General features: G+C 56.4%; 3 protein-coding genes across 7 annotated transcripts in view; 1 reads left to right on the forward strand and 2 right to left on the reverse strand.

The window, feature by feature from the left end:
• SLC43A3 (solute carrier family 43 member 3) overlaps positions 1-19,068 on the forward strand; it is a 57,406-nt gene extending 38,338 nt beyond the window's left edge. For 4 of the 5 annotated variants that reach the window (XM_054028053.1, XM_054028050.1, XM_054028051.1 and 1 more), the window contains exons 3-13: positions 233-362; positions 3,216-3,262; positions 4,381-4,457; positions 10,330-10,422; positions 12,735-12,874; positions 13,474-13,619; positions 14,681-14,863; positions 16,146-16,265; positions 16,526-16,712; positions 16,975-17,098; positions 18,454-19,068. In XM_054028053.1, coding sequence (XP_053884028.1) covers positions 233-362; positions 3,216-3,262; positions 4,381-4,457; positions 10,330-10,422; positions 12,735-12,874; positions 13,474-13,619; positions 14,681-14,863; positions 16,146-16,265; positions 16,526-16,712; positions 16,975-17,098; positions 18,454-18,609 — 1,403 coding nt within the window. In that variant the 3' untranslated portion in view covers positions 18,610-19,068. Of the gene's footprint in view, positions 1-232; positions 363-3,215; positions 3,263-4,380; positions 4,458-10,329; positions 10,423-12,734; positions 12,875-13,473; positions 13,620-14,680; positions 14,864-16,145; positions 16,266-16,525; positions 16,713-16,974; positions 17,099-17,793; positions 18,070-18,453 lie in introns of those variants that run through there. The other variant, XM_054028052.1, reaches the window with a different exon arrangement.
• Positions 19,069-19,871: 803 nt separating this feature from the next.
• Positions 19,872-21,930, reverse strand: LOC128835609 (bone marrow proteoglycan-like). The gene is given in 6 exon segments (XM_054025181.1): positions 19,872-19,930; positions 20,219-20,238; positions 20,240-20,325; positions 20,851-20,979; positions 21,310-21,507; positions 21,922-21,930. Coding segments are annotated over 6 exon segments (501 nt in total).
• A 610-nt stretch (positions 21,931-22,540) lies between these two features.
• LOC128836512 (glutathione S-transferase Mu 3-like) lies at positions 22,541-24,884 on the reverse strand. The gene is made up of 4 exons (XM_054026859.1): positions 24,782-24,884; positions 24,284-24,379; positions 24,089-24,199; positions 22,541-22,749 (listed from the first exon to the last, which is right to left on the reverse strand). The coding sequence occupies exons 1-4, from the start codon at positions 24,860-24,862 to the stop codon at positions 22,654-22,656; spliced, it is 384 nt and encodes a 127-aa protein (XP_053882834.1). The 5' UTR covers positions 24,863-24,884; the 3' UTR covers positions 22,541-22,653.

A 24,884-nucleotide genomic window follows, 5' to 3' on the forward strand; every position in this document is an offset into this window, starting at 1 on the left:
GGGCCGTGGGTGGGGTGAGGAGAGGGTATAGGGGCTGGGGCCGTGTGTATGGGAGGGGATGGGGTGTCAGGGCAGGGGGTCTGTGTCTGGGGGTGAATCCGTGTTGGGGTCCCGTATGGGTGTTGGGATCCAGGTGGGGGGGGTCTGTGGGGGTGTCGGAGTCCGTGAGGGGCATGTGGGAGCTGTTGGGGTGGGTTGGTCAGTTCAGTGTCTCAGGCCATGCTCTCCCCAGACTGCCGGGCGCAGGATGAGCAGCTGTCACTCGTCTTCACCGTCGGCTCCTTCATGAACAACTTCATGACCTTCCCCACCGGCTACATCTTTGACCGCTTTGGCACCGTGCCAGCCCGCTTGCTGGCCATGTGAGTGTGGGAGCGGGGGGTCCCAGGGATCCACCCCGTGGGCCCCTCCCGCTGGGCCCCTGCCCCACCCCCACTGCTACCCTTACTCCCCTCCACTGAGACCCTCCTCTTGGATCTCTCCCTTGAACTGCATCCCCTCCGCAACCCCTCCCCTAGGATCCCTGGGGACCCAGGGGTGGGGGATGGGACGCTCTCCCCCCTGGAGCCAGGCCTCATCTCCATGGGTCTGGCTAGTGTGTGTGTGTGGGACCCCATGGAGTCGCGGGGAGGGGAGAAGGTCCCCCGGGACAGGATCCCCCATCCCTCCCCACTCTTTCTTTCTTTGGTTGTTTCTCTTCCTCACTCTCCCCGCAATGCGGTGAAAATCAGGGACGCCAAGCAGGACCCACGCCTGGCCCAAGTTATCCAGTGAGCCCATCCGCCTCCCCCTGGCACCGCCCTGCCTGGGCCCACGGATCAGTGCCTGTAGCAGCCAGCCCCTCAGACCACGCCCCCCAGCACACCCCCCCCCTTCACCGGGCCAGCCCCCCCAGCACAGCCCCCCCAAAGCTGGGACCGGTGGTTGCCAGCTGTCCCTTCTCCTTAGGGCTCCAGGGCACGTTTCTCCTTGGCTGAGTTAGTATCTGCTAATGGCCAGGGACTGAGTCCACAGATCCTGTTTGTGGCTGGGCCTGGGGGCGCTGGTGCTAACTCCCCTGCACCCCAGAGCGTGACCAGCAGGCTACTGCTGTGGTTGCACAAGCGCCCGGAAGGAAGTGCTCGCTGCTTGCTTCCCACAAGCTGTTCCCTCACCCGTCCTTGCTGCAGCTTCCAGGGCTCGGCTGGGACCTCTGCAGCTCCAGTGCCTCCCGCTCAGCTGAGCTCCCTCACCAGGACGCCGTGGGCCAGCCCCACAGCCCAGAGCAGTCAAAGCAAAGGCCTGATGCCTGGGCTGGGGAGGGGGCTCGGGCTATGGGGTGGGGGATACTGGCACTAACTGGACCCACTGGGCTCCACGCAAAAGGCTCCAACTGCCACCTGCCCCCACCAGGGCTCATCCACTCCCCCTGTGCTTGGCAGCGTTCAGCCAGCCCCTTCCTCAGGATCTGGCCCCAGCCACAGGGCTAAGGTTAGCCACCCACTGCTTGGGCCTCTGACATGTGCCTTTGCCCACCCGAGGTCTTGATCCGCGCCGAGAGGTGAAAGAATGCAGGCAGCTATCTGTCTATCCATCGCTCTATTGACATACACCCCATCCATACAGCCATCTATTGATATACACTCCATCCATCCATCGACATACCCTCCATCGATTGATCGATGGATCTACATACACCCCATCCATCCATCCATCCATCCATCCATCCATCGACATACCCTCCATCGATTGATCGATCGATCTACATACACCCCATCCATCCATCCATCCATCCATCCATCCATCCATCCATCGACATACCCTCCATCGATTGATCGATGGATCTACATACACCCTATCCATCCATCCATCCATCCATCCATCGACTTACCCTCCATCGATTGATCGATGGATCTACATACACCCCATCCATCCATCCATCCATCCATCCATCCATCCATCCATCCATCCATCCATCGACATACCCTCCATCGATTGATCGATCGATCTACATACACCCCATCCATCCATCCATCCATCCATCCATCCATCCATCCATCCATCCATCCATCGATTGATCGATCGATCTACATACACCCCATCCATCCATCCATCCATCCATCCACATACACCCCATCCATCCATCCATCCATCCATCCATCCATCCATCGATTGATCCATCGATCTACATACACCCCATCCATCCATCCATCCATCCATCCATCCATCCATCCATCCATCCATCCACATACACCCCATCCATCCATCCATCCATCCATCCATCCATCCATCCACCCATATACACCCCAGCCATACATCTATCCATCCATCCACATACACCCAATCCATCCATCCATCCATCGACATAGCCTCATTGATCGATCGATCTACATACACTCCATCTATCCATCCACCTGTCTTCATGCACCCCATCCATCTATCTATCCCATCCAGGAAGGGCACTAACTGAGGGCAGGTCTGCCCAGGTGTATAAACCAGTCAGGCTATACCATTCTAATCCTGGTGCTGTCTTTAGACCGGGGTAACTCCCTGGGGGACCCGGTTCTTCACTCTTTAGAGCGGTGCAGTACTGGGGTCAGTCTCCCAGTGCAGACAAGCTGGCTGGCCCGAGCCCCAGTGTCCAGGACCATGTTATGCCCATTTGTGCCCTGGCTGCCAACACCAACCAGTAGCCCCCTGCCCCCAACCCAGCTCTGCCCCAGCCGCCATGCAGTGTCACCTGTTCCACCCCTTCCGCCAGCGTGCCTTGCCGTGCGCCCCCAACCCGCTCTTACTGCTCCCAGCATTCCCCGGGGTGCAACCAGTGTTTGCGGCATCCGGTCTGCAGCTCCTGGTCGGCTTGGGCCCTCCTCCCAGCCCTGTCTCCTGCCCTCCACCACCTTGACAGTGGGGTTAAATCCTGCCTCTGTCCCCCATCCTTCACTGCCCCCTCTCCTCCTCCCTCTCCCTCCCTGACTTCCCCTGCATCCCTCCCCCACCATCACCCCCTTCCCGTCCTCCTCCTTCCTTCCACTCCCCCTCTCTACCCCCCTTGCACCCCAAGTGTCTAGCTCCTCCACTGTCTACCCCACCGCTGCCTTCAGCTAGCCCCTCCCTTGCTCCCCCCACCCCTGAAGCTGCGATGGGAGCTGCAGCTCCCCCACGTGGGACAGAAGCCACAGCAACCCCCACCCTCGGTTGCTCCCCCAGCATGGCCCTGTGTCTGTGTGTTTCAGATCCCTCTACACTGGCGGCACACTGCTTATTGCCTTCTCCACGGCAGGTGAGGCCTCTGCCTGTGGGTGCGACGGGGAAGGGCCCCTCCTGATGGCCTGAGCTGGGGTTGGGGCACGAAGCAGGGCTGGGCTCTGCCCCTCATGGCAGCACTGGGGGGACCCAGCCCTTCCGTGCAGAAGCGCCCCCACTGGTCTGGGAACTCTGCCTCCGTTTGTGACTGGGCGCAGCTCTGCCTCCTGCTGGACAGAGAGAGCCAGTCCTGATCCACCATGGCTTGGAGACCCCTGTGGGCGAGTGTGGCTGGGCACCTACCTCTGTGTGTGTGTGTGTGACATTCACTGGGGGTTGTTACAAGGCCCCACAGGGTGTGTGTGTGTGTGTGTGTGTGTGTGTGTGTGTGTGAGAGACACTTGCTGGGGCTTGTTACAGGGCCCAACAGGGTATGTATGTGTGTGTGTGTGTGTGTGTGTGTGTGTGTGTGTGTGTGTGTGACATTCGCTGGGGCTTGTTACAAGGCCCCATAAGGGGTGTGTGTGTGTGTGTGTGTGACACTCACTGGGGCTTGTTACAAGGCCTGACAGGTGTATCTGTGTGTGTGTGACATTCGCTGGGGCTTGTTACAAGGCCCCACAGGATGTGTGTGTGTGTGTGTAACACTTGCTGGGGCTTGTTACAGGGCCCAACAGGGTGTGTGTGTGTGTGTATGTGTGGGTGTGACACTCACTGGGGCTTGTTATGAGGCCCAATTTTGTGTGCGTGTGACACATGCTGGGGCTTGTTATGAGGCCTGACAGGGTGTGTTTGTGTGTAACACTCTCTGGGGCTTGTTATGAGGCCTAATTTTGTGTGTGTGTTATGCTGCATCTTTTTATGAGACCTGACTCTGTGTGTGTGTGTGTGTGTGTGTGTGTGTGTATACATTCACTGGGGTTTGTTATGAGGCCGGATGTGTGTGTGTGTGCTACACTCGCTAGGAATTGTTATGTCTCATGATTGTGCATGTGTGTGTGTTACACACACTGGGGCTTGGTAAGCAGCCCGATAATGTATGTCCCTGTGTGTGTGTGTTGCACTCGCTGTCTGTGTGCGTGCCCAGTGCCTTGGTGTGTGTGGTGTCTGTGGTGTGCCGCTCCCTGACATGCGGTGCTTGTGTGTCCCCTGCAGCTACGGCGCTGATCCTTTTCCCGGCTATGTGTCTGCTCTCCATTGGCGGCATCCTCCTCATCCTCACCAACATGCAGGTCTGACCCTCCCACCCCTCCGCCTGGGCTCTCCCAGGGGTGCCAGGCAATGGCTGAGGGATCTCTAGCTGGGCACTGAGGAAGGGGCCTACTGAGAGGGGGCGGGTTTGCTGCCTCCTATTGGTCCCCCTGGGGAGAGCAAGGCTGGATTGATGAGATTGGAGGCCCACGGCTAACGGTTTTTGGAGGCACTCAACAAGTCCTGTACAGGACTGAATAAGGGCTGGATGGGACATGCCCCCACCCCGATCTGGGCAAGGTTCAGGAGATCCTCTGGCCTCAGGTGCTATTGGATGCCCCCCCCCCCCCCCCCCAGCTGCAGGGCCCGAGGCAGCAAGGTTAGAAGGGGAGCTTGGCACAGACGGGACGGCAGCAAAGAGGAAAGGTAGCTTTCTCTTGCTACAGAGCGGAGAGAGGGAACAGCTGACAAGCTTCTGCTGCCCACATGGACGTAGGAAATCCAGGGTAAGCTCATCACCACAGGACACCCAGGGTCTATTAATCAGACCTTTATAAGGAGCTTCAGAGACTGAACGTCCCCTGAAGTGGGAGACCCCCACAGCAGAGAACCCAGGAAAGCTGGAGTACGGTTCCCAAGTGGGGAGAGAACTTTGGAAAAGGAGGGGACACTGAGACGGCCCCGGAGAAAAGCCCACCCGGTCGCGACACAGAATGAAAAGCGAAGATGCGGAGCAGGGTACGTATCACCTGGATAAACATAGAACAATGCGAGTCAAATGAAAGGCCGAACATTTCAACTGGCATCTTGCGAGCTTTAAGTGCTGCAAAATTCAGCGATTGTACCCTCAATGGCAGCATACGAAATACATCCCCTTCCGCTGGCACCACAGCGAGAGCTCTGGGCTTTGCTTCTGCCGTCGTTGGCGGAAGACGATTTTCTATTAAGGCGAGCTCGAGAACGCTCGCTCTGCTCCGCAGCTGGCAACGGGCACAGCCCAATACAGCCTCAACATGATGCAAACCGGCGGGAAGACGTTACTCAGGCCTTGGTCGTGCAAAAATGTGATGATTTCAGGAGCATACTCATCCTGCACATCACAGTATCTTACAAACGCTGAAAACTGCTCCATTTTGTGGACAAGCTGAGGTTCTAGATCGGGGTAAGCGACCTATGACACGTGTGCCGAAGGTGGCACGCAAGCTGATTTTCAGTGGCACTCACACTGCCCGGGTCCTGGCCACCGGTCCGGGGGGCTCTGCATTTTAAATGAAGCTTCTTAAACATTTTAAAAACCTTATTTACTTTACATACAACAATAGTTTAGTTCTAAATTATAGACTTATAGAAAGAGACTTTCTAAAAACGTTAAAATGTATTACTGGCACGTGAAACCTTAAATTAGAGTGAATAAATGAAGACTCGGCACACCACTTCTGAAAGGTTCCAACCCCTGTTCTAGATCATTTGGGTAAGCGTCGAGCAGAGCTGGCATGCATGACAGTTCAGCATAACATTCACTTCTTCTTTTCAGTTCCCAGCTTAGCTTGTGGAGGAGAGGAGAAAAGCACTCAGCTTCCGATTTCCTCCGTCCTCACTTTTGCCATCTGGAAGTACTTGCGTTTACAGTGCATTTGTGGTTTTCATGAAGGACTCATCACCTTCACTTCCCAATTCTTTTCGCTTGCATCGCAAAATAGTCAAACTGAGATTGGAAGCTGGTGGCGAATTCTTGCAAGGAAGGCAGCAAATGAACAGCAATGACAAGACCCAGGCCTGGCTTTTGAATCCTTAGGCTTGTTTTGTCCAACCTTTCTAATATCCCATTCCATAGGGTACTCATAAGGTGCAGATGGTTGCGCTTCCCTTTGAGTTCCACTGTTTTCCTCAGCGTTGTCCATTGTTCTTTGAAACAACATTGAATGTCCTCACGCTTTACAAGATTCAGTCTGACAGGACCAGTTCGTATCTGGCAGGGTTTTCAGGACAAGGAGAGTTGCTTGGTCACTCTTGGTAAGCTTCTTGCACAGATGCTGTCATCGCCTGGGCGATGCTGCAAAAAAAAACAATATTTAGTTTCTGAACAAAACAGAGAAAGTTTATGGCTTCCATGCAAGCATCAATGCTACACGTTCCAACTACATTCAGAGAATGAGCTGTGTGTGGCACGTACCCAACTAGTGGATTTAGTCTTCTGATCTGAGCTTGAAGACCTTCATATTTTCCATAATGTAACTTGCATTATCATTGGATTGACCTCTGCAGTTTTCAATAGCGGTGTTGTTTGTGTCCAATAAAGACTCCACGGGCTGGAAGAGTGACTTTGCCGTGTGGCTTTTGATGGGTATAAACCCAACAAGACGTTCATATCTGGCACCGTGTAAGCTGTATCGGAAAATGACAGATAACTGTTCAATGTGAGTGATAGCAGGAGTTGAACCTGTGATCAAAGAGTAGTATTTGGCTTCTTTGACTTCACTTACAATGAATTCCAAAACCTTACATCCCATTGGCTCAATGAACTCATCACAGATTGTTTTCAACAAGTGGGATGTTTCCATAGCGTTTCACTCACTCACGTAGACACAGATCATATTTGGGCGAAAGCTTCAAGAATACCTCGATAATTTCCATTTTCAGGAGAGCCGATAATGTCCCTCTTTCCTCTAAATGCTAAACCACATTCAGCAAGAAGCTTAATTGTCACAACAAGCCTTAAAACTTCCCTCCAGGATGCAGTTCAAAAATAGAGCCGACCTTCTGTTACCAGATGTGCCCATTATTTGGGGTATGCTCATTTATTTGGGTTACTCCTCTGGGGAAGGGGTTCTGTAATCCCGTCAATGTACTGCTTGTGTCACTTGTGTTTTCATATGGAGCTCTACTTCTCCCTGCTGCAAGTCCCCTCCCAATGGAGCTATCCTGCAGAATCTAGGGTCCCTAGGGCTGGGTTACTCCTGCCCCAGAACCGGATAAATACCCACCCACCCACACGTACATTAACAGAGCAAGTCTGAGCGGACCGGGTCAATCAGCACTGTCAAGCTGTTACCCTTATGCGTCCCAAATTCAGCACGTCCCTATCCCCACTCCCCCAACACAATTGTACTGGCAGTAACCTACTCGATGAGCAAACCCCACAGTATTTTGGGCGCTACAGGGATCTTGAGCTTAGGTAAAAGAAGCGTTGCTGTAGAGTGAATGGGGGAAGCTAAAAACACAAACGAGTAAAGTTTAGCAAGAGAGAGATAAGCAACCAAGTTAACCATAAAAGTTATTTATTGAATAATAGTGATAACTACACCAGGAGGACTAAACCAACATAACCATACATTATTTAAGGTTAATACCTAAGGTAGAAAGGAAAACAGAGAGACAGAGAAAGAGGGGGGTCTCACCCACTCCATGAGGCTTGAACTGGTCGGGGTTCCCAGATGATGGTGGTAGCTGAGGGTTCTGAATGCTGGAGACAGGCAGAGCCCCCAGCACGATCATTCAGGAGATGGAGTTCCAGTGGAACTGATGCATAGTGTGGATCTAAGCATCAGAACCCTGACTAGAGGGTGAGTAGGGATTTTTGTAGGGAAAATACAATGGTTGAAGGGAGAACGCTAGATTTGTTTATAGGTAAACTGATGACTCAAGGGTTTTCTTTAGGCTAGACAATAGGAGCTGATCACTCTTGGCTATGTGTGGTGTTTTCTTCCAGGGAGCTCACAATGCAACTAGGCTGCTTCAGTATTTGGATATCAATTAAGGATTCATTACTAGAATTGGTCTGATAATTGCTGAGCTGGGTGTGTGCAGACATAGGTTCATTGGCATCTGGAGCAGAGATTCCCAGGATGCAATGCTTCCCTGCTTTTTCTGGTCCCAGAATTCAGTGTGGTTCTTTGTTCTCCATTCTGTATATAAATTGAGATGTCTTCCTGTCCCATCTTTCATGCAGATGAGGCGAGGGGAGTTGTCTCTGCTCTCCATTCTGTATGCAAATGGAGATGTCTTAATCTTGTCACCCTTGTCAGGAGGGGTCTAGGTGTGTCTCCCAACGCCCTTCACTGCTCTCTGCAAGTTTTCTTCTTCTGATGGGTTTTGGTTTAAGCAGAGGCTGGGGGGTCGGGGGTGTCTTTCATGAGTCCGGCTGGATACTGCACCCTGGTTCCCCAAGAACACAGAGGTGTCTGGTATCACTTCCTCCATACATTACGTGCAAAACTCCTCCATTATCAAAGGCCATTTATCCAGATCTTCGTTTATCTTAATGGCCACTTTATCCTCCTTATCACGACTCATCTCTCCGCCTTCTGTTCGGACAGGTGGTAGGAAAAGTGGGTCTTCTCTTTCATCATGACATTTGTCCTGGATTTCAGGAACGCTTGCCTTTTCTTTTGCCCTCTCCTGAGGGAACAAGTTCATAGCCATAGCTTCACTGTGATGATCATTTTTGGAGCAAGCTGGTCCAGCATCTTTGGAAGCTGATTTAGAAGCCGTACTAGCAGAACAATAGTTTTGTTCTCTCTTTCAAACTTAGCGTTCCTTCTCAAACGTGACATCCCGTTGAAGGGCGGTTCAAACCATACTAATAAAGCATTGTGCATTGCTACCATTAGCAGCCGGAAACCGGCGATTAGTGCCATCAGTTCACACCCCTGTCTCCAGCAACTGAAAGTCTGAAAAAATGAATTAAACTTGAAGTGTGAAAGCTTCAGAAACGGGGACAAAATCAGTGTCAGCAGGGGCCACAAATGATTGTTTTGTTCTTTTTTGGGTTAGCACGAATCCGCTTAAAATCCCACGTATATCTAATGTACAGAATCAGAGCCCCCCGCAGAAAAGCAGAGAGCTGGGGGTGAGGGCATCCTCATGGGAGCAGATGCCTCAGCTCCAGCTGCCCTGCCAGAACTGCTTCCAGTTGAGTAATGGAGGCAGAGAACAGGCCCTCCTTTAGCCCGGCTCCCTAGAGACCCCAGCCCCCATCGCACCCCCAGCCTGGCTCCCTGGGGGATCTCCAACCCCACAGCGCCCCCCTCAGCCCAACTCCACAAGGACACCATACCCCATAGTGCCACTCCCACATCCCAGCCTCCTGGGAGAAACCAGGCAACCCAGGCCACATGGTGCCACCCTCCCCAATCCACCTCCCTGTGGGTCCCAGACCCCATAGTGCTCAATCAGCCCCCATCCTGTGCTCCCCGTGGCCCGGCAGGATTGGGGTGCCCTGGGCGGTGTTGATGATATGGGTCGACAGTGTGCCCTTGTTGCCAAGAAGGCTAACGGCATTTTGGGCTGTATAAGTAGGGGCATTGCCAGCAGATCGAGGGACGTGATCATTCTCCTCTATTCGACATTGGTGAGGCCTCATCTGGAGTACTGTGTCCAGTTTTGGGCCCCACACTACAAGAAGGATGTGGAAAAATTGGAAAGAGTCCAGTGGAGGGCAACAAAAATGATTAGGGGGCTGGAGCACATGACTTATGAGGGGAGGCTGAGGGAACTGGGATTGTTTAGTCTGCAGAAGAGAAGAGTGAGGGGGGATTTGATAGCTGCTTTCAACTACCTGAAGGGGGGTTCCAAAGAGGATGGAGCTTGGCTGTTCTCAGTGGTGGCAGATGACAGAACAAGGAGTAATGGTCTCAAGTTGCAGTGGGGGAGGTTTAGGTTGTATATTAGGAAAAACTTTTTCACTAGGAAAGTGGTGAAGCACTGGAATGGGTTACCTAGGGAGGTGGTGGAGTCTCCTTCCTTAGAGGTTTTTAAGGTCAGGCTTGACAAAGCCCTGGCTGGGATGATTTAGTTGGGGATTGGTCCTGCTTTGAACAGGGGGTGGGACTAGATGACCTCCTGAGGTCCCTTCCAACTCTGATATTCTATGATTCTATGATGATTGGGTGTGGGGGGGTATCGTTCCTCCAGGTGGGGAACCTGTTTGGGAAGCACCGCTCGACCATCATCACCCTCTACAATGGGGCCTTCGACTCGTCCTCTGCTGTCTTCCTTGTGGTCAAGGTGAGCCCCTGGGCCCTAGCTCCAGGGGTCGGGGGGAGAGGAGGTGGCTGGAGGAGACAGCAATAGGGAGGGTGGGAAGGGTGGGGCAGACCACCTCCTGGAAACCCCAACTCTGCTCCATGGGGGCCGAGGGCAGGGTTAAAGGTGCAAATTTGGGGTCCATTAAGCAAGGAGTTCCTGAGATACAGCCACCTCCTAAACCTTGTGACATGCAAATGTTCAGGTTCTTTTCACCCTTCCTGCACGCCCCTGGGGTTCGCACTGCGTTTCGATCCCCCCCCAGACTGGCCTCACCTGTGCAGGATTGAGCTCGGCCAGTGCACAGCCCCAGCTGGCCCTCTGGGGCAGCAACATTGAGCAGTAAGTCAGCTCTAGCCCAACAGGGGGGCCAGAGCAAACCACTGGTGTGTGGGTAGCAGGACTGGGGCTGTCCGCAGCCAGGGGAGTAGAAAGACAGTGTGGCCCAGTGGAGAGAGCACTGAGCTGGACCTCAGGACACCTGGCGTCTATCTCCTGCTCTGACCTTGGGCCAGTCCCACCCCCTCTCTGTGCCACAGTTTCCCCTCCTGCCCTTTGTCCATGTAGATGGTGTTGGCTCCCCGGGGCGGGAACTGTCTCCCTCTGGATTACAGCACCTAGCACAGGGTGGCCCTGATCTCCATAGAGCCCTTGAGGTGCTACTGTAACCAGCAAATAGTACTGGGCCTCTAGCCTGTGCTCTGCCCCTGGTGGTACATTTTTAGTGTGCTGGGTGCACCACACCAGGCCAGGTGGCCCCTATGCTTTCGAGTCTTCAGGCTCCAGTACCCCATTTCTCTGCTGCGAGTGCAGCTGGGATCAGCTTCTTGAGAGAGGCTTTACCGGCTTAGGGTGCCCCGCACCCCATGCACATCTGCAGCCATCCCAGGCAGCCGTTTTGAAGCCAGGTGCAGCACATTGTCCACTTACTGCCTCCCGTGCGCCCCCTCATGGTCAGAGGTGCCTCTGCGGCACCCCACCCCTGCAGTCTCCTTCACAGGGCGCCCTATGCCAACAACTCCACACAGGCCAGAGGAAAATTGAAACGTTTCCCCCTCCATTTCTTCAGTCCCTTGGTACACTCCAGCCCTCCAGGCCCCAACGCAAGGACAGCGTCTCGCTCCCCTTAGCTAGGGGGTTCCCGGCCCTTGTTCCCAGACCTGGGCTGCGCCTCCACGGGAGCCAGTCTTGTTGCTTCAAGCCAGCCACAGCGTCTCAGATTTGTGTCTCTGGCTCAGCCCAAGCATCTCCTCTCTGTCACCCCCTCATGCTGGGAGCAGCGGAAGCCCTGCTTCGTCCCAGATGGGGCCCATTCTGTAAGGGGCTGGCTTAGCCCCGGTTCTCCAGCCCATGGGCAAGCCACCCCATGCCACGAGAGCACGTAGAGTAGCTCCTGGAACGCAGCTGAGATCAGGTCCCCGTTGTGCCAGGTGCTGCACAGACACACAGCGAGAGACAGGCCCGGCCCAGCTGAGATCAGGGCCCCGTTGTGCCAGGCGCTGCCCAGACACACAGGGAGAGACAGGCCCGGCCCCAGCTGAGATCAGGCCCCGTGGGGCTGGACGCTGCCCAGACACACAGGGAGAGACAGGCCCGGCCCAGCTGAGATCAGGACCCTGTTGTGCCAGGTGCTGCACAGACACACAGCGAGAGACAGGCCCTGCCCCAGCTGAGATCAAGGCCCCGTGGTGCCGGGCGCTGCACAGATCCTAGCTGTGGAGATTCCCACTGCTTCGATGTTCTTTCCCTTGGCTTTGGCTGTGAGTTGTTCCTCTCCCCTCTCCTCTCCTCCAGGCCATGTGCTGCCATGGGGTTTATGCGCTGCATGGGAACAACCAACCTGAGGTTGTGTCTCTGCAGCGAGGGCCGGCTGAGAGAAATAATCCCATGATGATCTTCCAGCCCTGTGCTGAGATGTATGAAGGGAGCCTGAGCCACTCGGGGGGCAGTCTGTTGCTGAGCTGTTGGGATGAGGGCAGGACGAAGCGTGGGTGCGGTTAAACCACAGGTCTGGAAATCAGGCCATGTGGGCGCTATTCCTGGCCTTGTCACTGACACACAAGGGCGGGGAGGTTGAGTCAGTTCCCCTCCCCATACCCCAGTTTCCTCTTATCTGTTGAGACTGTGAGTTTTTCAAGGCACGGGATGTCCCTTGCTATGAGTCTGCGTCGGGCCTGGCACAACAGGAGCCCTGATCCTGGCTTCAGCCTCTGGGAGCCACCCTATGAACAATACAGGTCACTGAGTCTAGGTTGGCCCTGTATGCACCCACTGACAACTTCCTTCACCCCCAGCTGCTATATGAGCAAGGCCTGACCCTGCGAGCCATGTTCCTCTTCCTCTCAGCCTGCAGTGCCTGGCACCTGACCCGCACCTTCTTCCTGATGCCTAGGTGGCACATCCCCTACCCGCTGCCCCCAGGATACACATACGGGTGAGTCACGCTCCACCCCCACCCTCCGCTCCCCATGGGTCCCTCCACCCCCCATCTGCCTCCCGTGAGCCCCTCTGTCTCCCATGGGCCCCCAGCCCCCCATGGGTCCCTCCATCCCCCATCTGCCTCCTGTGGGGCCCTCTGCTCCCCATGGGCCCCATCACTCCTCATCTGCCTCCAATAGGGGTCTTTGCCCTGTCCATCCCCCATCTGTGTCCCATGCGCCTCTTTGTCCCCACATCTGCCTCTTGTGGACCCCTCCGTCCCCCGTTTGGGCTCTCAGCCCCCCGCATCTGCTTCCCACGGATGCCGCCATCACAGTCTGTCTCGTCACCCCACTGCACCCTCGCTGCCCTCTCTCAGGGAACAGGCTCTGCTGGGTAAATGGGGCTCAGCCCCATGGCAGCTCCAGTGCCGGACGCCTGGGAGTGATTCTCCCCTGGCCCCCAGGCCCTGCTGCCTTGGGGCTGCTCCTGTGCGGCAGGGGAGCACTGGGGTGCTGGGGAACCCGGCTCTTGCATGGGGGTCACTGGTCCTAGTGGTGAGCCTGGGTGGGGGCTGGGCTGTGGCGGGCGGTGATTGGCTCACTGTGTCCACAGGCTGAGGTGCCAGAGGCAGGGGAGCTCTTACCGTACCCATGAGGAGCAGCGGCCAGGCCTGGGTGATGGAGCCCACGAGCCCAGCGACCTGTGCTCGGAGCCAGGCCCGGGAGATGCTGATGCCAGCAAGGCCCTCAAGGGCAAAGGTAGAGCTGGACAAGTCCCTGCACCGAATTTCTCCTCTGCCTCCTGGGGCCCCACCCAGGAACCCCCCCCCCAAATCCCCCTCTACCCCTGCAGCACCCATGACCTCCAGTGAGCCCCTCCAAATTCTCCTCCACTCTTGAATCACCTCATGACTTCCAGTGAGCCCCCCCCAAATGCCCCTCCACCTCCAAAGTGCCCCATGGCCTCCAGTAAGCCCCCCACGGATCCACAGGTCTGGTGCTCTGGGACAGTCCCTGGAGGACCCCTGCTTTTAGGTTCTCACTCTGTCACTGGGGTAAGCCACTCAGCTCCACTGCCTCTGGGGCGCAAACCTCAGCGCCTCCAGCACCCCTGCTGCAGGCCACGAGCTCCCTTCGGCGACTCCGCCTGAGGTGGGGGCAAGGAGAGCCTTGTGCCCCCAAAGGGAGCAGGGAAGCCCCCCCAGCCAGCACTGCGACAGCTGGAGAGAACGGAAAGTTAAAGCAGGGGCCAGCTTGGGCAGCCCCGAGCCCTCCGACCCCGCTTTTGGCCCGGTCCAGGAGAGACTCCAGCTCCCAGGAGCCCACATTTAACCCCCCGCCCGCCTGACCTCCATCTCAGCCCTTTGTTCTTGTTCCCAGGCAGACACTGTCCCCCGGAGGTGCCCCCCAGCCCAGGGCTGTGTCCAGGGCAGCAGAGCCACAACCCAGACTCGGGCACAGGTGCCTTGCTGGGCTCCTTGGGGTCGGCCCTGTCCTAGGCAGGCCCCTCTGAGCACAGGAGCCCGCGGGGGAGGTTGGGGGATGGTTTGTGGAGGATCCCAGGATGGACAGCCACCACCAGCTGGGCTGGGGTGGGGTGGGGTGAACCAGCAGGGCTGGGAGCTGATCCCTCCTCTCCCTCCTCATTCTCTCTCCAGCCTTCACAGCCTGCGGTCACTAGCGCCCCTCAGGCCCCCTGCAGCGTCCCTGTCTCTCTGGATCGCCTAGGCACAGGCCCCCACTCTGAAACTACACCTCCCCCTCCCCCACCTGCCCACCAGACCTAGGGCCAATCCTGAGTGCGCTATGTCCATCCCCAGGAGAGTCGGGGGCCGGGCCGGGCCATGGAGAGCCCCCCGGCATGTCTTTCCGTGCCTGTGTCTTCTCCAAGCTCTTCTTCTGGCACCTCATGTGGCTGTCGGTGATGCAGCTGCGGCACTACCTCTTCATCGGCACCCTCAACCCCATGCTGGAGCACCTGGCTGCCGGCGACACCACGCTAGGTACGGGGCACCCAGCCTGCCACAGCTGGGAGTACGGGGAAGGGGGCGAACGGAACAATGGGGCAGGCAGAGAGGGGAAGAGAGATGGTCTAGGGAAGGACGGAGGGAATGGAGCAGGCGGGGATGGAGAGAGATGATTGAGGGAAGGACGGAGGGAATGGAACAGGTGGATATGGAGAGAGATGATCAAGGGAAAGATTGGGGGAATGGAGCAGGTGGGATGGAGAGAGATGATGGAGGGAAGGATGAAGGGAATGGAGTAGGCGGGGATGAAGAGAGATGATGGAGGGAAGGACGGAGGGAATGGAGCAGGCGGGATGGAGAGAGATGGTGGAGGGAAGGACGGAGGGAATGGAGCAGGCAGGGATGGAGAGAGATGATGGAGGGAAGGATGAGGGGATTGGAGCAGGCAGGGATGGAGAGAGATGATGGAGGGAAGGACGGAGGGAATGGAGCAGGCAGGGATGGAGAGAGATGTTGGAGGGAAGGATGAAGGGATTGGAGCAGGCAGGGATGAAGAGAGATGATGGAGGGAAGGATGGAGGGAATGGAGCAGGCGGGGATGAAGAGAGATGATGGAGGGAAGGATGGAGGGAATGGAGCAGGCGGGGATGAAGAGAGATGATGGAGGGAAGGATGAAGGGATGGAGCATGCGGGGATGGAGAGAGATGATGGAGGGAAGGACAGAGGGAATGGAGCAGGCAGGGATGGAGAGAGATGATGGAGGGAAGGATGAAGCAGGCAGGGATGGAGAGAGATGATGGAGGGAAGGATGGAGGGAATGGAGCAGGTGGGATGGAGAGAGATGATGGAGGGAAGGACGGAGGGAATGGAGCAGGCAGGGATGGAGAAAGATTTTGTAGGTAAAGTTGGAGGTGGGGTGGTGTTGGAGTAGGCAGAAGTGTCTTTGAGCTGGGCAGCGTTGCCCCCTGCTGTCTGATGAATGGATTGTACTTATTGGTATGGATGGAGTGAGGAGAACTGAACGGGGGAATGGGGCAGGTTCCAGAGCAGGGGAGGGAGGCTGGAATAAGTACAAACCCTTGGCCCTTCCTGCCCAGCGTCTCGGGTGACCTGACAAGGTTGGTACTATTGTCACCCATGGGAAACTGAGGCAGGGGGAGGGGCAGTAGCTTGGCCAAGGTCACCGAGGGCTGGGTGCGGGACCCAGGAGTGCCTGGCCAATACAGGCCCCTCTCCTGTCCAGTGGATCAGGAAGTGAACAGGGCATGTGGGGTGAAGTCTCAAGCATTATGCTTTGCTGCCTGTCTCTGTTCTCAGTAAGCACCTACACCAATGCCTTCGCCTTCACCCAGCTCTGCGGGGTCCTGTGCGCCCCCTGGAATGGGCTCATCTTAGACCGGCACAAGCGTGGGAGGAGCAAGGATGGCAGTGCCAAAGGTAATCACCCCGTCCGTTGCCAGCTGCTGGACCCAGCTCTGCCCTCTGCTGCTCCTCCCACTGCTGTGAGCTTCCCCACAGCAGTGCCCATCTGGGACCCCGGTGCTGCGAGCTTCCCCACAGCAGTGCCCATCTGGGACCCTGGCACTGCAGGATTCCCTGCAGCCTATGCCCATCTGGGACCCCAGAGTGCGAGCTTCCCAGCAGCAGTGCCCCATGTCTCTCCCTTGCCTCTTGCCAGTGTCTCTCCTGTCTGTCAGGTGGCTCGGACTCCCTGGCGGACCTGCACTCCTGCATCCTGTCGCTGGCTGTGACGGTGCTGCAGTGTGTGGCCTTCTCGGTCTGTGCCTCTGTGCCGGTGCTGCCCGTGCAGTACGCCACCTTCATCCTGCAGGTGCTGAGCCGCTCCTTCCTGTACGGGGGCAACGCCGCCTTCCTGGCCATCGCGTGAGTCACCCGGGGGGCACGGGCTGGGGAGATCCTAGACATGGAGGGGGCAGGGGGCTACCAATGGGGCAGGGGGGCAGGGATGGGGTGGAGGAAATGGAGGGGAAGGCTGACAGGGCAAGGAGATGTCCTGCAATGGACAGCGGGGCAGGGTACGCCTCTGGCCTGTCTCACAGCAGTGCCCCCCACATCTGTAACACCGTCCTTCCTTCCTCCCCCCGCCCCCCCCCCCCCCCCCCCCCGCTGGGTCGTCTCTCCACAGGTTCCCGCTGGAACATTTCGGGAAGCTATATGGGCTGGTGATGGGCCTGTCAGCCTTGGTGTCACTCCTCCAGTACCCCTGCTTCGCACTCATCAAGGGACCGCTCAGCGATGACCCCTTCTATGTGAGTGTCCTTGTAGATAAATCTCTGATCATTTTCATATGACTTTACATTGTCATAGAATCATATCATAGAATATCAGGGTTGGAAGGGACCTCAAGAGGTCATCTAGTCCAACCCCCTGCTCAAAGCAGGACCAATTCCCAACTAAATCATTGTGCCTGTTCATATAACCTTGTAGTGGGTCTACCCATGTGTGACCTCTGTCTTCATGAGACTTTGTATCAAGGCCTAATATAGAAACCTTGTACTGATGAGCCTTGGTATATGGAAACTTTGTATCAAAGTCTCATGTAGAAAGCTTGCCTTGAACTTGGTTTAATGTTATAGCCCCTAAGGATAGAATAAGATAGAAGAAAAATGTCGTTTTGCTAGCAGAACAAGATCTCCCCCCCACACACACACTCTTAATCAATTGCCCTGTTGAATGAATGAGGTGTGAATGAGGAAGGCATGGAAGACAGCACCTCCAAACAGCTGCAACAGTTGGAGAGAGGCTGGGAGCCAGACCCAAGGATGCTAAAACGTGTCAAGTGGACTCACTAAAGAAGATCAGACATACTGATGGCCTCGGGGGTTAGAAGCAAGCACCTTCAGAAGGAAGCAGCACAAAGGACCAATGGACACAGACACAGATTTTGAATCTGGTACAGATTTGCATGAGAGGGAAGCTGCTAGAAAAGTGAGGTGTCTTGCAGAGGACCCCCGGTCTCGTCTTGTCACATGGGAGCATCGATCCGGATCAGCAGAAGCCCGGCTCCACCCCTCCCCCATCTAACTCACCTGGCCAGTGCAGTTAAGGGGAGCAACTAATTGGTAACAACAACAAGACAGAGCATGCTTGTGTGTGTGTGTGTGAGTGCATGAGTGTATATGTATATATCTCATATGCATATGATACAGTATTAATTAATACATGTATTACTAATAAATGTGGCGTTTTGCCTTATTCCCCCTGAAAAGATCCTGTGCAGTACTCTAAGTACAACATCCTGTCCCATCTGGGGCCTGGGGAACTTCATTGACACCCTGCAGTGAGAGATGGGGGGTGCCCCTTACAGTGCCGGGGGGAACTTTATCGACACCCCACAGTGAGAGACAGGGTGTGCCCCTTACGGGGCCTGGGGGGGAGAGGAACTTTATTAACATCCAGCAGTGACAGACGGAGAGTGCCCCATCCAGGGACTGGGGAACTTTATCAACATCCCACAGTGAGAGACAGGGAGTGACCCATCTGGGGCCTGGAGAACTTTATTGACATCCTGCAGTGAGAGACAGGGGATGCCCCATACCGGACCTGGGGGAACTTTATTGACCCCCACTTTCTGTATTGTTCAGAACCTGATTTTCCCATCCAGGTGAACATTGGCCTCATCATCGTCATCCTCCTGGCCTTCGTCAGTCCGCTGGTGGTGCTGCGGGAGTACCAGCGCCGGGAGAGGGAGCAGGAAAAGCAACATGTTGACTCACCCCCCCTGACCCTGGCCAAGGCCGGTGTGGAGTCCTCCATCTGACCCCCCCCAGCAGGGACCTTCAGGGGCTGTTCCCCCCCCCCAAAAAGGGAATGAGGAAAGGGAATTAGGAGTGCAGGCTGAGCCCCAGCAAATCCCCAGCTGTGTCCCTCCAGCCCAGCATTGTCACCATCAGCTCCAGCCAGGCAGGCACTCCTCTTCAGCAGCAGGGTGGTGGGTCACGATGGGGTATTTTTAGATACTTGATTTTCTAGGTTTTTGTATAGCCCGGTCGGTATAAATCCAGCCTTTCCCTCTCCCTGCACCCAGGGTGCGCGGCGGGGTGTGTGTATTATAGTTCCCCTTATCAGCAGGGTGTATTTCAATCCCCCTATTTCCTTCTCTTTTACTACAGAGATTTTATTTCTGTGCTTCTTTGTAAAAGTGAGGGAATGGGACGCCCCGGCGCCTTCCTTCCTGAAATCACATAAATGCTAACGAGGAACTAACCCAGCTCTGCACTTAGTCTTCTCCAGAGGTCACTGGAAGCCCCTGGTCAGCTCTGCCTGGCTTGTGCCCATCTTGTCTGACGGCCTGACCCTCCCCCAGCGGCTCCAGCATGATGCATTGTCTGAGACAGGCGTCCGGTTTTCATTGGGTGCTCCCAGGCACTAGAGAACCCACCGGCACATGGAAAGAGGATCCTCTATGTTAAAAACATGCCCCCTGTTCCTGGTCTGAATTTGGTGCAGACCATGCCCAGCCCCTGCTGGACTGACGAGCCTCTGCTGTGAGAAATCTCCTCCCCACGATGGGGTGCGCAGACCGGGCGCAAGTCCCCCCAAAGCTGGCCTTTCCTGCCCCCACGGCCCGTTGCAGGGCTGCAGTCCTCAGCTCCGTTCTTGTTGGGCGTTTGAGCCCTTTGCTTGCTGGGAATGTCCCGGGGGCTGGGGGTACCCCTGAACTGGACAGAGTTCCCACTAGTGGGCTCCCTAATGCCCCGTACAGCAGTAACTCCCCTCCCACCTCCATCCCTGGGTGGGGGTAATCCCCAGCCCCTCTCCCCCCGGGCCACCTCTTGCCCTCCCCCTGCCCTGGTCCAGCCCCAGGGGCAGGAAGGAGCGACACCTGGGGGTGATGAGTGCAGCACTGTTTTATTGCAGGGAGTCACAGGCAATGAGCAAGGGGGGGCTGCCCCCCCGGGAAGCCAGGACAAGGCTGGGAGCAGAGGCGGGAGCAGGGGTGCCTCCAGCAGGGCAGAGTGGGGAATTCCAGGCCAGCAGAGTGGTGGGGGCAGTGGGACCCTGTGGGGGGGAGCAGCCCCATCAGTACTCGCAGATAAAGGGCAGGTGAGTCCCGCAGCTGACGCTTCTCCATTGACCACCTGGCAGAGAGAGAGGAGAGGGGTTAGTGCCCTCCCAGCTGGCACCTGGCACCCAGCCCACAGCAAACCCCAGATCCCTTGCCCCACACCTCCATAGTACCACTAACCCCAGATCCCCTGCCCCAAACCCCTGCTGCCACCTACCCTCAGATCTCCTACCCCACAGCCCCACCTACCCTCGGACCCCTGCCCCACAGATCTGTAGTGCCCCTGCCCAAGGGCTCTTGTTCCCACAAGCAGTGACTAGATCCCCATCTCCGCCCTATCCTACCCCAGGGGGCTCCTCACCTACAGGGCACATGGCGACATTTCCAAAACCACCAGGGGTTCCCTCTGGCCCAGTTGGAGTAGTTCCAGGCACTGTGGTCAACCCAGCGGGGGTACACATGAAAGAACTGTGGGGAAGGGGCTGGGGTAGGATCAGTGCTGTCCCATCTGCAGGGTGCCCCAGGAAATCCCCTCCCCTCCAGCCCCCAAGGGGCCAGGGCCATCGGTTGGGCTGGGGCAGGAGCTGCTCCTGCATTGGAGCCAGCCGGGAGCCAAGGTGAGGGGCTCTGGGTTTGCTGGGAAGTACCTGGGACTTGCTGGCACCAGACTCTGCCATGGCACCTCATGGGCAACCCAGGTCAGTGGGCCCCAAGGAGACTGCCAGCCATCTGGGGGTCAGCTGGACCCACACCTGAGCTACCAGGCCCACCTCCTGGGGGCAAGCACGGGGTGGTCTGGGGCAGCCCTGAGCGGGGTCCTGGCTGGGAACACAGTGAGCCGCAGTGGGGAATGGATCTCCCTGTCTGCTCTGCACTGGAGGGGAGGCCAGCCTCAGAGCTGGCAGGGCCCTGCTGAGGGAGTCGGGGGAGGGGTTCTGAGCCAGGCCCAGGCAGTGGGGGAACGGGGGCAGCAGGGCCAGACACTCTCCTTACCCAGCGGGAGGTGTAGCCCCCGATCCACACCTGGTTGGTGCGGGCACGCACCATGCTGCTCAGGCGTTGGTTGGTTGCATAGTTGTGGATGGAGGCCAGGCGGCCACGGTAGCAGCGGGCACACACTTTCTGTGGGGAGAGGGACACGGGGCAGTCAGGGCCCAGGCACAGAGTCACATCCACTCGCCACCACCCCATGCACCATCCACTGCCCCATGCCCTCCATGTCACCCCTTCAACCCCTCCACTGCCCCCACACCTCCTCCACTGCCTCCATCACCCTCATGCCCCCTTCACCATCCCCATGCCTCCTCCACTGCCTCCATGGCCCCCTCCCCCCCATGCCACCCCTCCACTGCCTCATGACCCCTTGGGCCATTCACCAGCTCCACGGGCTTCCCACCCCACTTTGACTCATCTGCCAGTCCTCCTCACCACCTGTGCCCCTGACCCACTCACCTGGGCGCTCCAAAATGTCTGGCAATTGTTCACAAATGCATAGCGACAGGTGTGGCCCCCCTGGCCAGGCACTGTCATCCTGAAGCTCTCGCTCTCTGTGGGGCACGGTGGCTCCGGCTCCCTGGGCTCCTCCTCACCCTGTTCGGCTGGTACCTCCTGCTCCGGGGTGCCCTCATCTGAGGGTGAGTGCGAGAGACACTAATTGGCCCTTCCAGCTGCAAGACGCAGCCCAGATCTCAAACAATCCATGGAGGAGGGAGCAGATCTAGTGACTGGGGACACAGGTGTCCGGGATAGAGGGTCAGGGTGTCACTGGGGGGTTAGGGAACCCTGGTGTCTGGGACAGAGAGGCTCAGAGGGTGATTGCAGGGCCAGGGGACCCTGGTGTCCGGGCTACAGTGAGGCAGAAGGTTATTGGGGGCAGGGGCCCCAGGTGGCCGGAACAGAGTAGGGCTGGGGGCTAGTGAGAGCACAGGTCTGGGGTAACAGAGCCCTGTATTGTGCTTGCTGGGGTCTGACCCAAGCCCATGGGGTCCATGCAGTGTCTGCTGGGGGGGGGAGGGGTGGAGGTTCCCATTGTGGGCAGTGGCTGTGGCCTGGTCCTTGAGTTGCCAGGGCCATGGCAACCCAGCCTGGAGCATCACTCCCCCACAGGCCAGGGTCATCAGGGTAGGGCACCCAAGGAAAGTACCTGTAATTGGTTGCCAGGAGACAGGGCTTTTAAGCACCACCGAGGATGGAATGGGAAACAGGCCAGAGCCTCTTCCCTTGAAGAGGATCTACAGTAACAGCAGCCCTCTAAATCCACTAAGCAGCACTGACCAGCACCAACTGAGTCTCAGGCTGATGCTGTTAGTTTGGTTCACCCTGGCCACCAAGGGAGGTACATCAACAGCATGAGTCTACATGACCAGGGGTTGGGGGAAGTTCCACCTGCGCCACTCCACTAACAACTGCAGAGGCATCAAAGCCAAAGCAGGATTTGGTCTCGATGCCCTGTAGGAGATGTGATGTGGTGCTGGGTACTTGGCTATTCCCAGCTCGGTTAACTGAACAGACACGGGGAAGAGGCAGCACTGGAGAGGCTGGTTTCCTCCAGGGAGGCTACGGCAACTCAGCACGAGGGAGCCATTGTGCAATTACTAAACGTTTATTGGCCGGTCATTTCAGAGTAGGGTCACTACACACGGTTAGTGATTGTTCCACAGAGCAATTCACTGAAACCGCCACTTAACATCTTCAACTGTCCACCCCCCCACAACATCCGCTCTGAGGGAGTCCGTACACAAACGGCAAGTGGGGGCTCTGGATTATTCCTCTCCAGCCCCTCCCTTCCACACAGATCTACTTCTTCTGGTTGCTCCATTTGGCCATCCTGTTGTTGACGGAAGTCTTCATGAAGTGGCTAGAGCTCATGTAGGCTGCGACCTTCTCCAGGGCCTGGGCGGGGGGGGGGGGGGGGAGGGGGGGAGGAGAAAGGAGAGAGCAGAAGAAGATCCCTGAGCAGAGGGGAGACAGTCTGCTTCCCAAACCACCTCACAACACAGCCTCAACCCCGTGAAACATGAACATGAAGCCTCTTCTGGGCCACACCAAAGTGGGTCCCCCACATCCCCCGGTGGGGAGTCTGATCAGTGTGATGTCTAGCAAGTCCCTGAGGAACCAGTTATACCTGCTGGCATGGTGGGATGTTTTCTGCCCTACTTCCTTTGTGCTGCTCAAGGAGTGGCCACACCCTCAACTAGCTAGGGTTTCCCGCAGCACTGAATAGTGGTGATCCTCTGAGTGCAAAGTTGGCTCCTGTACCTCCTCCCTACAGTCCCGGCCAGAGCACATCCTCAGTTGTAAGATAATCCTTTAGGGACTGTTGCCTCCTGCCACAGGTTAGAGCAGCCCCATTGCTGCTCTCTGCTCTGGCCCTGGCCAAAGTTAAGAATCCATAACCAGCTCCCGGATACTACCTTGTATCTTGGCAGACTGGAGACTGGCCCGTTGCCCCGATCCACATACAAGGACCCTCTCTTGCTTCACTGAAGCTATGGCAGGAGTCAGGCTGGGATAATATAGAAAACTACTCATGGCAAGTATGGCTTTTGCTTCCTTTCTGTCCCAGCACCTATTTCCACCCGGAACCAGTGCCTGCCACTTCAGCCATTTCCACAACAGCTCATGGCCAACAACATACAGAGCAAGGACAAAGTAGAACAGGAGCAAGTGTGCTTTGGGAATCCCAAGAGACATTGCTTAGGAGGGCTCACAGGATAGGAGTGTCCCATCCCAGCTTGCCAGTGCCACCTGAAGAGTGTCTGCCAAGATCACCAAGCAAGCGGGGCACCAAGATGTGGCTACCTCTCCATTAGAGAAGGAGGTAGCCAGTCCCTCAGAGGCCAGCAGAGAGCCCATCAGATACATGGCCAAGGAGAGAGACGACTCTCTCTCTCTCTCTCTCTCTCTCTCTGAGGAAGGCCTCAGTCAGGGCTGAAGCAAATCTACAGGGCACTGGGAGGGGAAAAACCTGTGTGGTTACAGAGCAAAGAGGACTTCACTCCCTCCAGAGTTGTCTGCCCTACTGGTGCCAGAGGGGGGCAGTCTGACATCTCCATTACCACCAGAAGCACTAACAAGTACTTGTTAGCAATCGCTCTGGCAGCTGCTGTATCTGTTAGCAAATGAAATTCTTTGCCTGTTGCCCAGTTCTCTGCAAAGGAGTTAATGTTTGCAGCTGGGCTGTCCCTGGATAACCAGAGCAGTGCATTACAGGAGTCAGGGCAAACCTCACCTCAAAGCGGTCAAGAAAATCCTTCAGGTTTTGGAACTGATCCAGGCACTTGGGCTCAAACATGCGGTTCTGGTCCAGGATGTCGTACATGACAAAGTCAACAAAAGTGATCTGGAGAGAGAGCGAGAGAGAAGTGACACAGGGCAGTCGAGTCTGTTCCCATGCCCCTCCCCCAATCACACCCCCACCATGTACCTTCTCCCCAGCAAACCACTTCCTCTTCCCCAGGAACTGAGAGAACAGCTTCAGCTTCCCAGGCAACTGCTCCAAGTAGCCAGGCTTCAGTTTCTCCTGCAGAGAGGAAGAGGGAAAGATTTCAGAGACAGCTGTGGATTAGACCAAGGCAACCCTGTGCCCACCCAATGTACAGTAAATTCTTGTAGTGGGAAGGGCACCTGGAGTTTGCCATTGTCATAATAGGGATCTAAGGGGGAGCAGTATCATGTTTCAGGGCAGGTCACCTGTGAGGGCCAGGAAGGAATTCCCCTGGTACAGCATTATGCAAGTGACTCAGACCATTATTCACCTGCCCCTGAAGGATTAAGTATTGGGCCAGAAGCAGAATACCAGCTAAATGGACCCAATCTAGTATGGAAAATGCTGTGTGCGCTAATAGCATAGTATTGGAGTGGGATTTGTCCTGAAATCAACAAGGTCTTGTTGCAGCCCCCAGGACAGCATGGATGAACTCACAAAGTCAGGATTGTAGCAGATCATTACAAGGCTCATACGGAAATCCATGGCCTGGTTCTCCAGCATGTCCACTCGCAGCATCTCCTCCTCCGTCTCGCCACCT

This window comes from Malaclemys terrapin, chromosome 4, assembly GCF_027887155.1.
Source record: "Malaclemys terrapin pileata isolate rMalTer1 chromosome 4, rMalTer1.hap1, whole genome shotgun sequence".
Taxonomy (NCBI): domain Eukaryota; kingdom Metazoa; phylum Chordata; order Testudines; family Emydidae; genus Malaclemys; species Malaclemys terrapin.

What these genes read in the sequence shown, in the direction of transcription:
- LOC128836512 (XM_054026859.1), bottom strand. Translation starts at nt 24,862, where the DNA reads ATGCTGCGAGTGGACATGCTGGAGAACCAGGCCATGGATTTCCGTATG. An exon ending in TCTGCTACAATCCTGACTTT is followed by an intron (nt 24,380 to 24,781) that starts GTGAGTTCATCC and finishes TCCTCTCTGCAG; the next exon opens with GAGAAACTGAAGCCTGGCTA. An exon ending in ATTTTCTTGACCGCTTTGAG is followed by an intron (nt 22,750 to 24,088) that starts GTGAGGTTTGCC and finishes CCCCCCGCCCAG; the next exon opens with GCCCTGGAGAAGGTCGCAGC.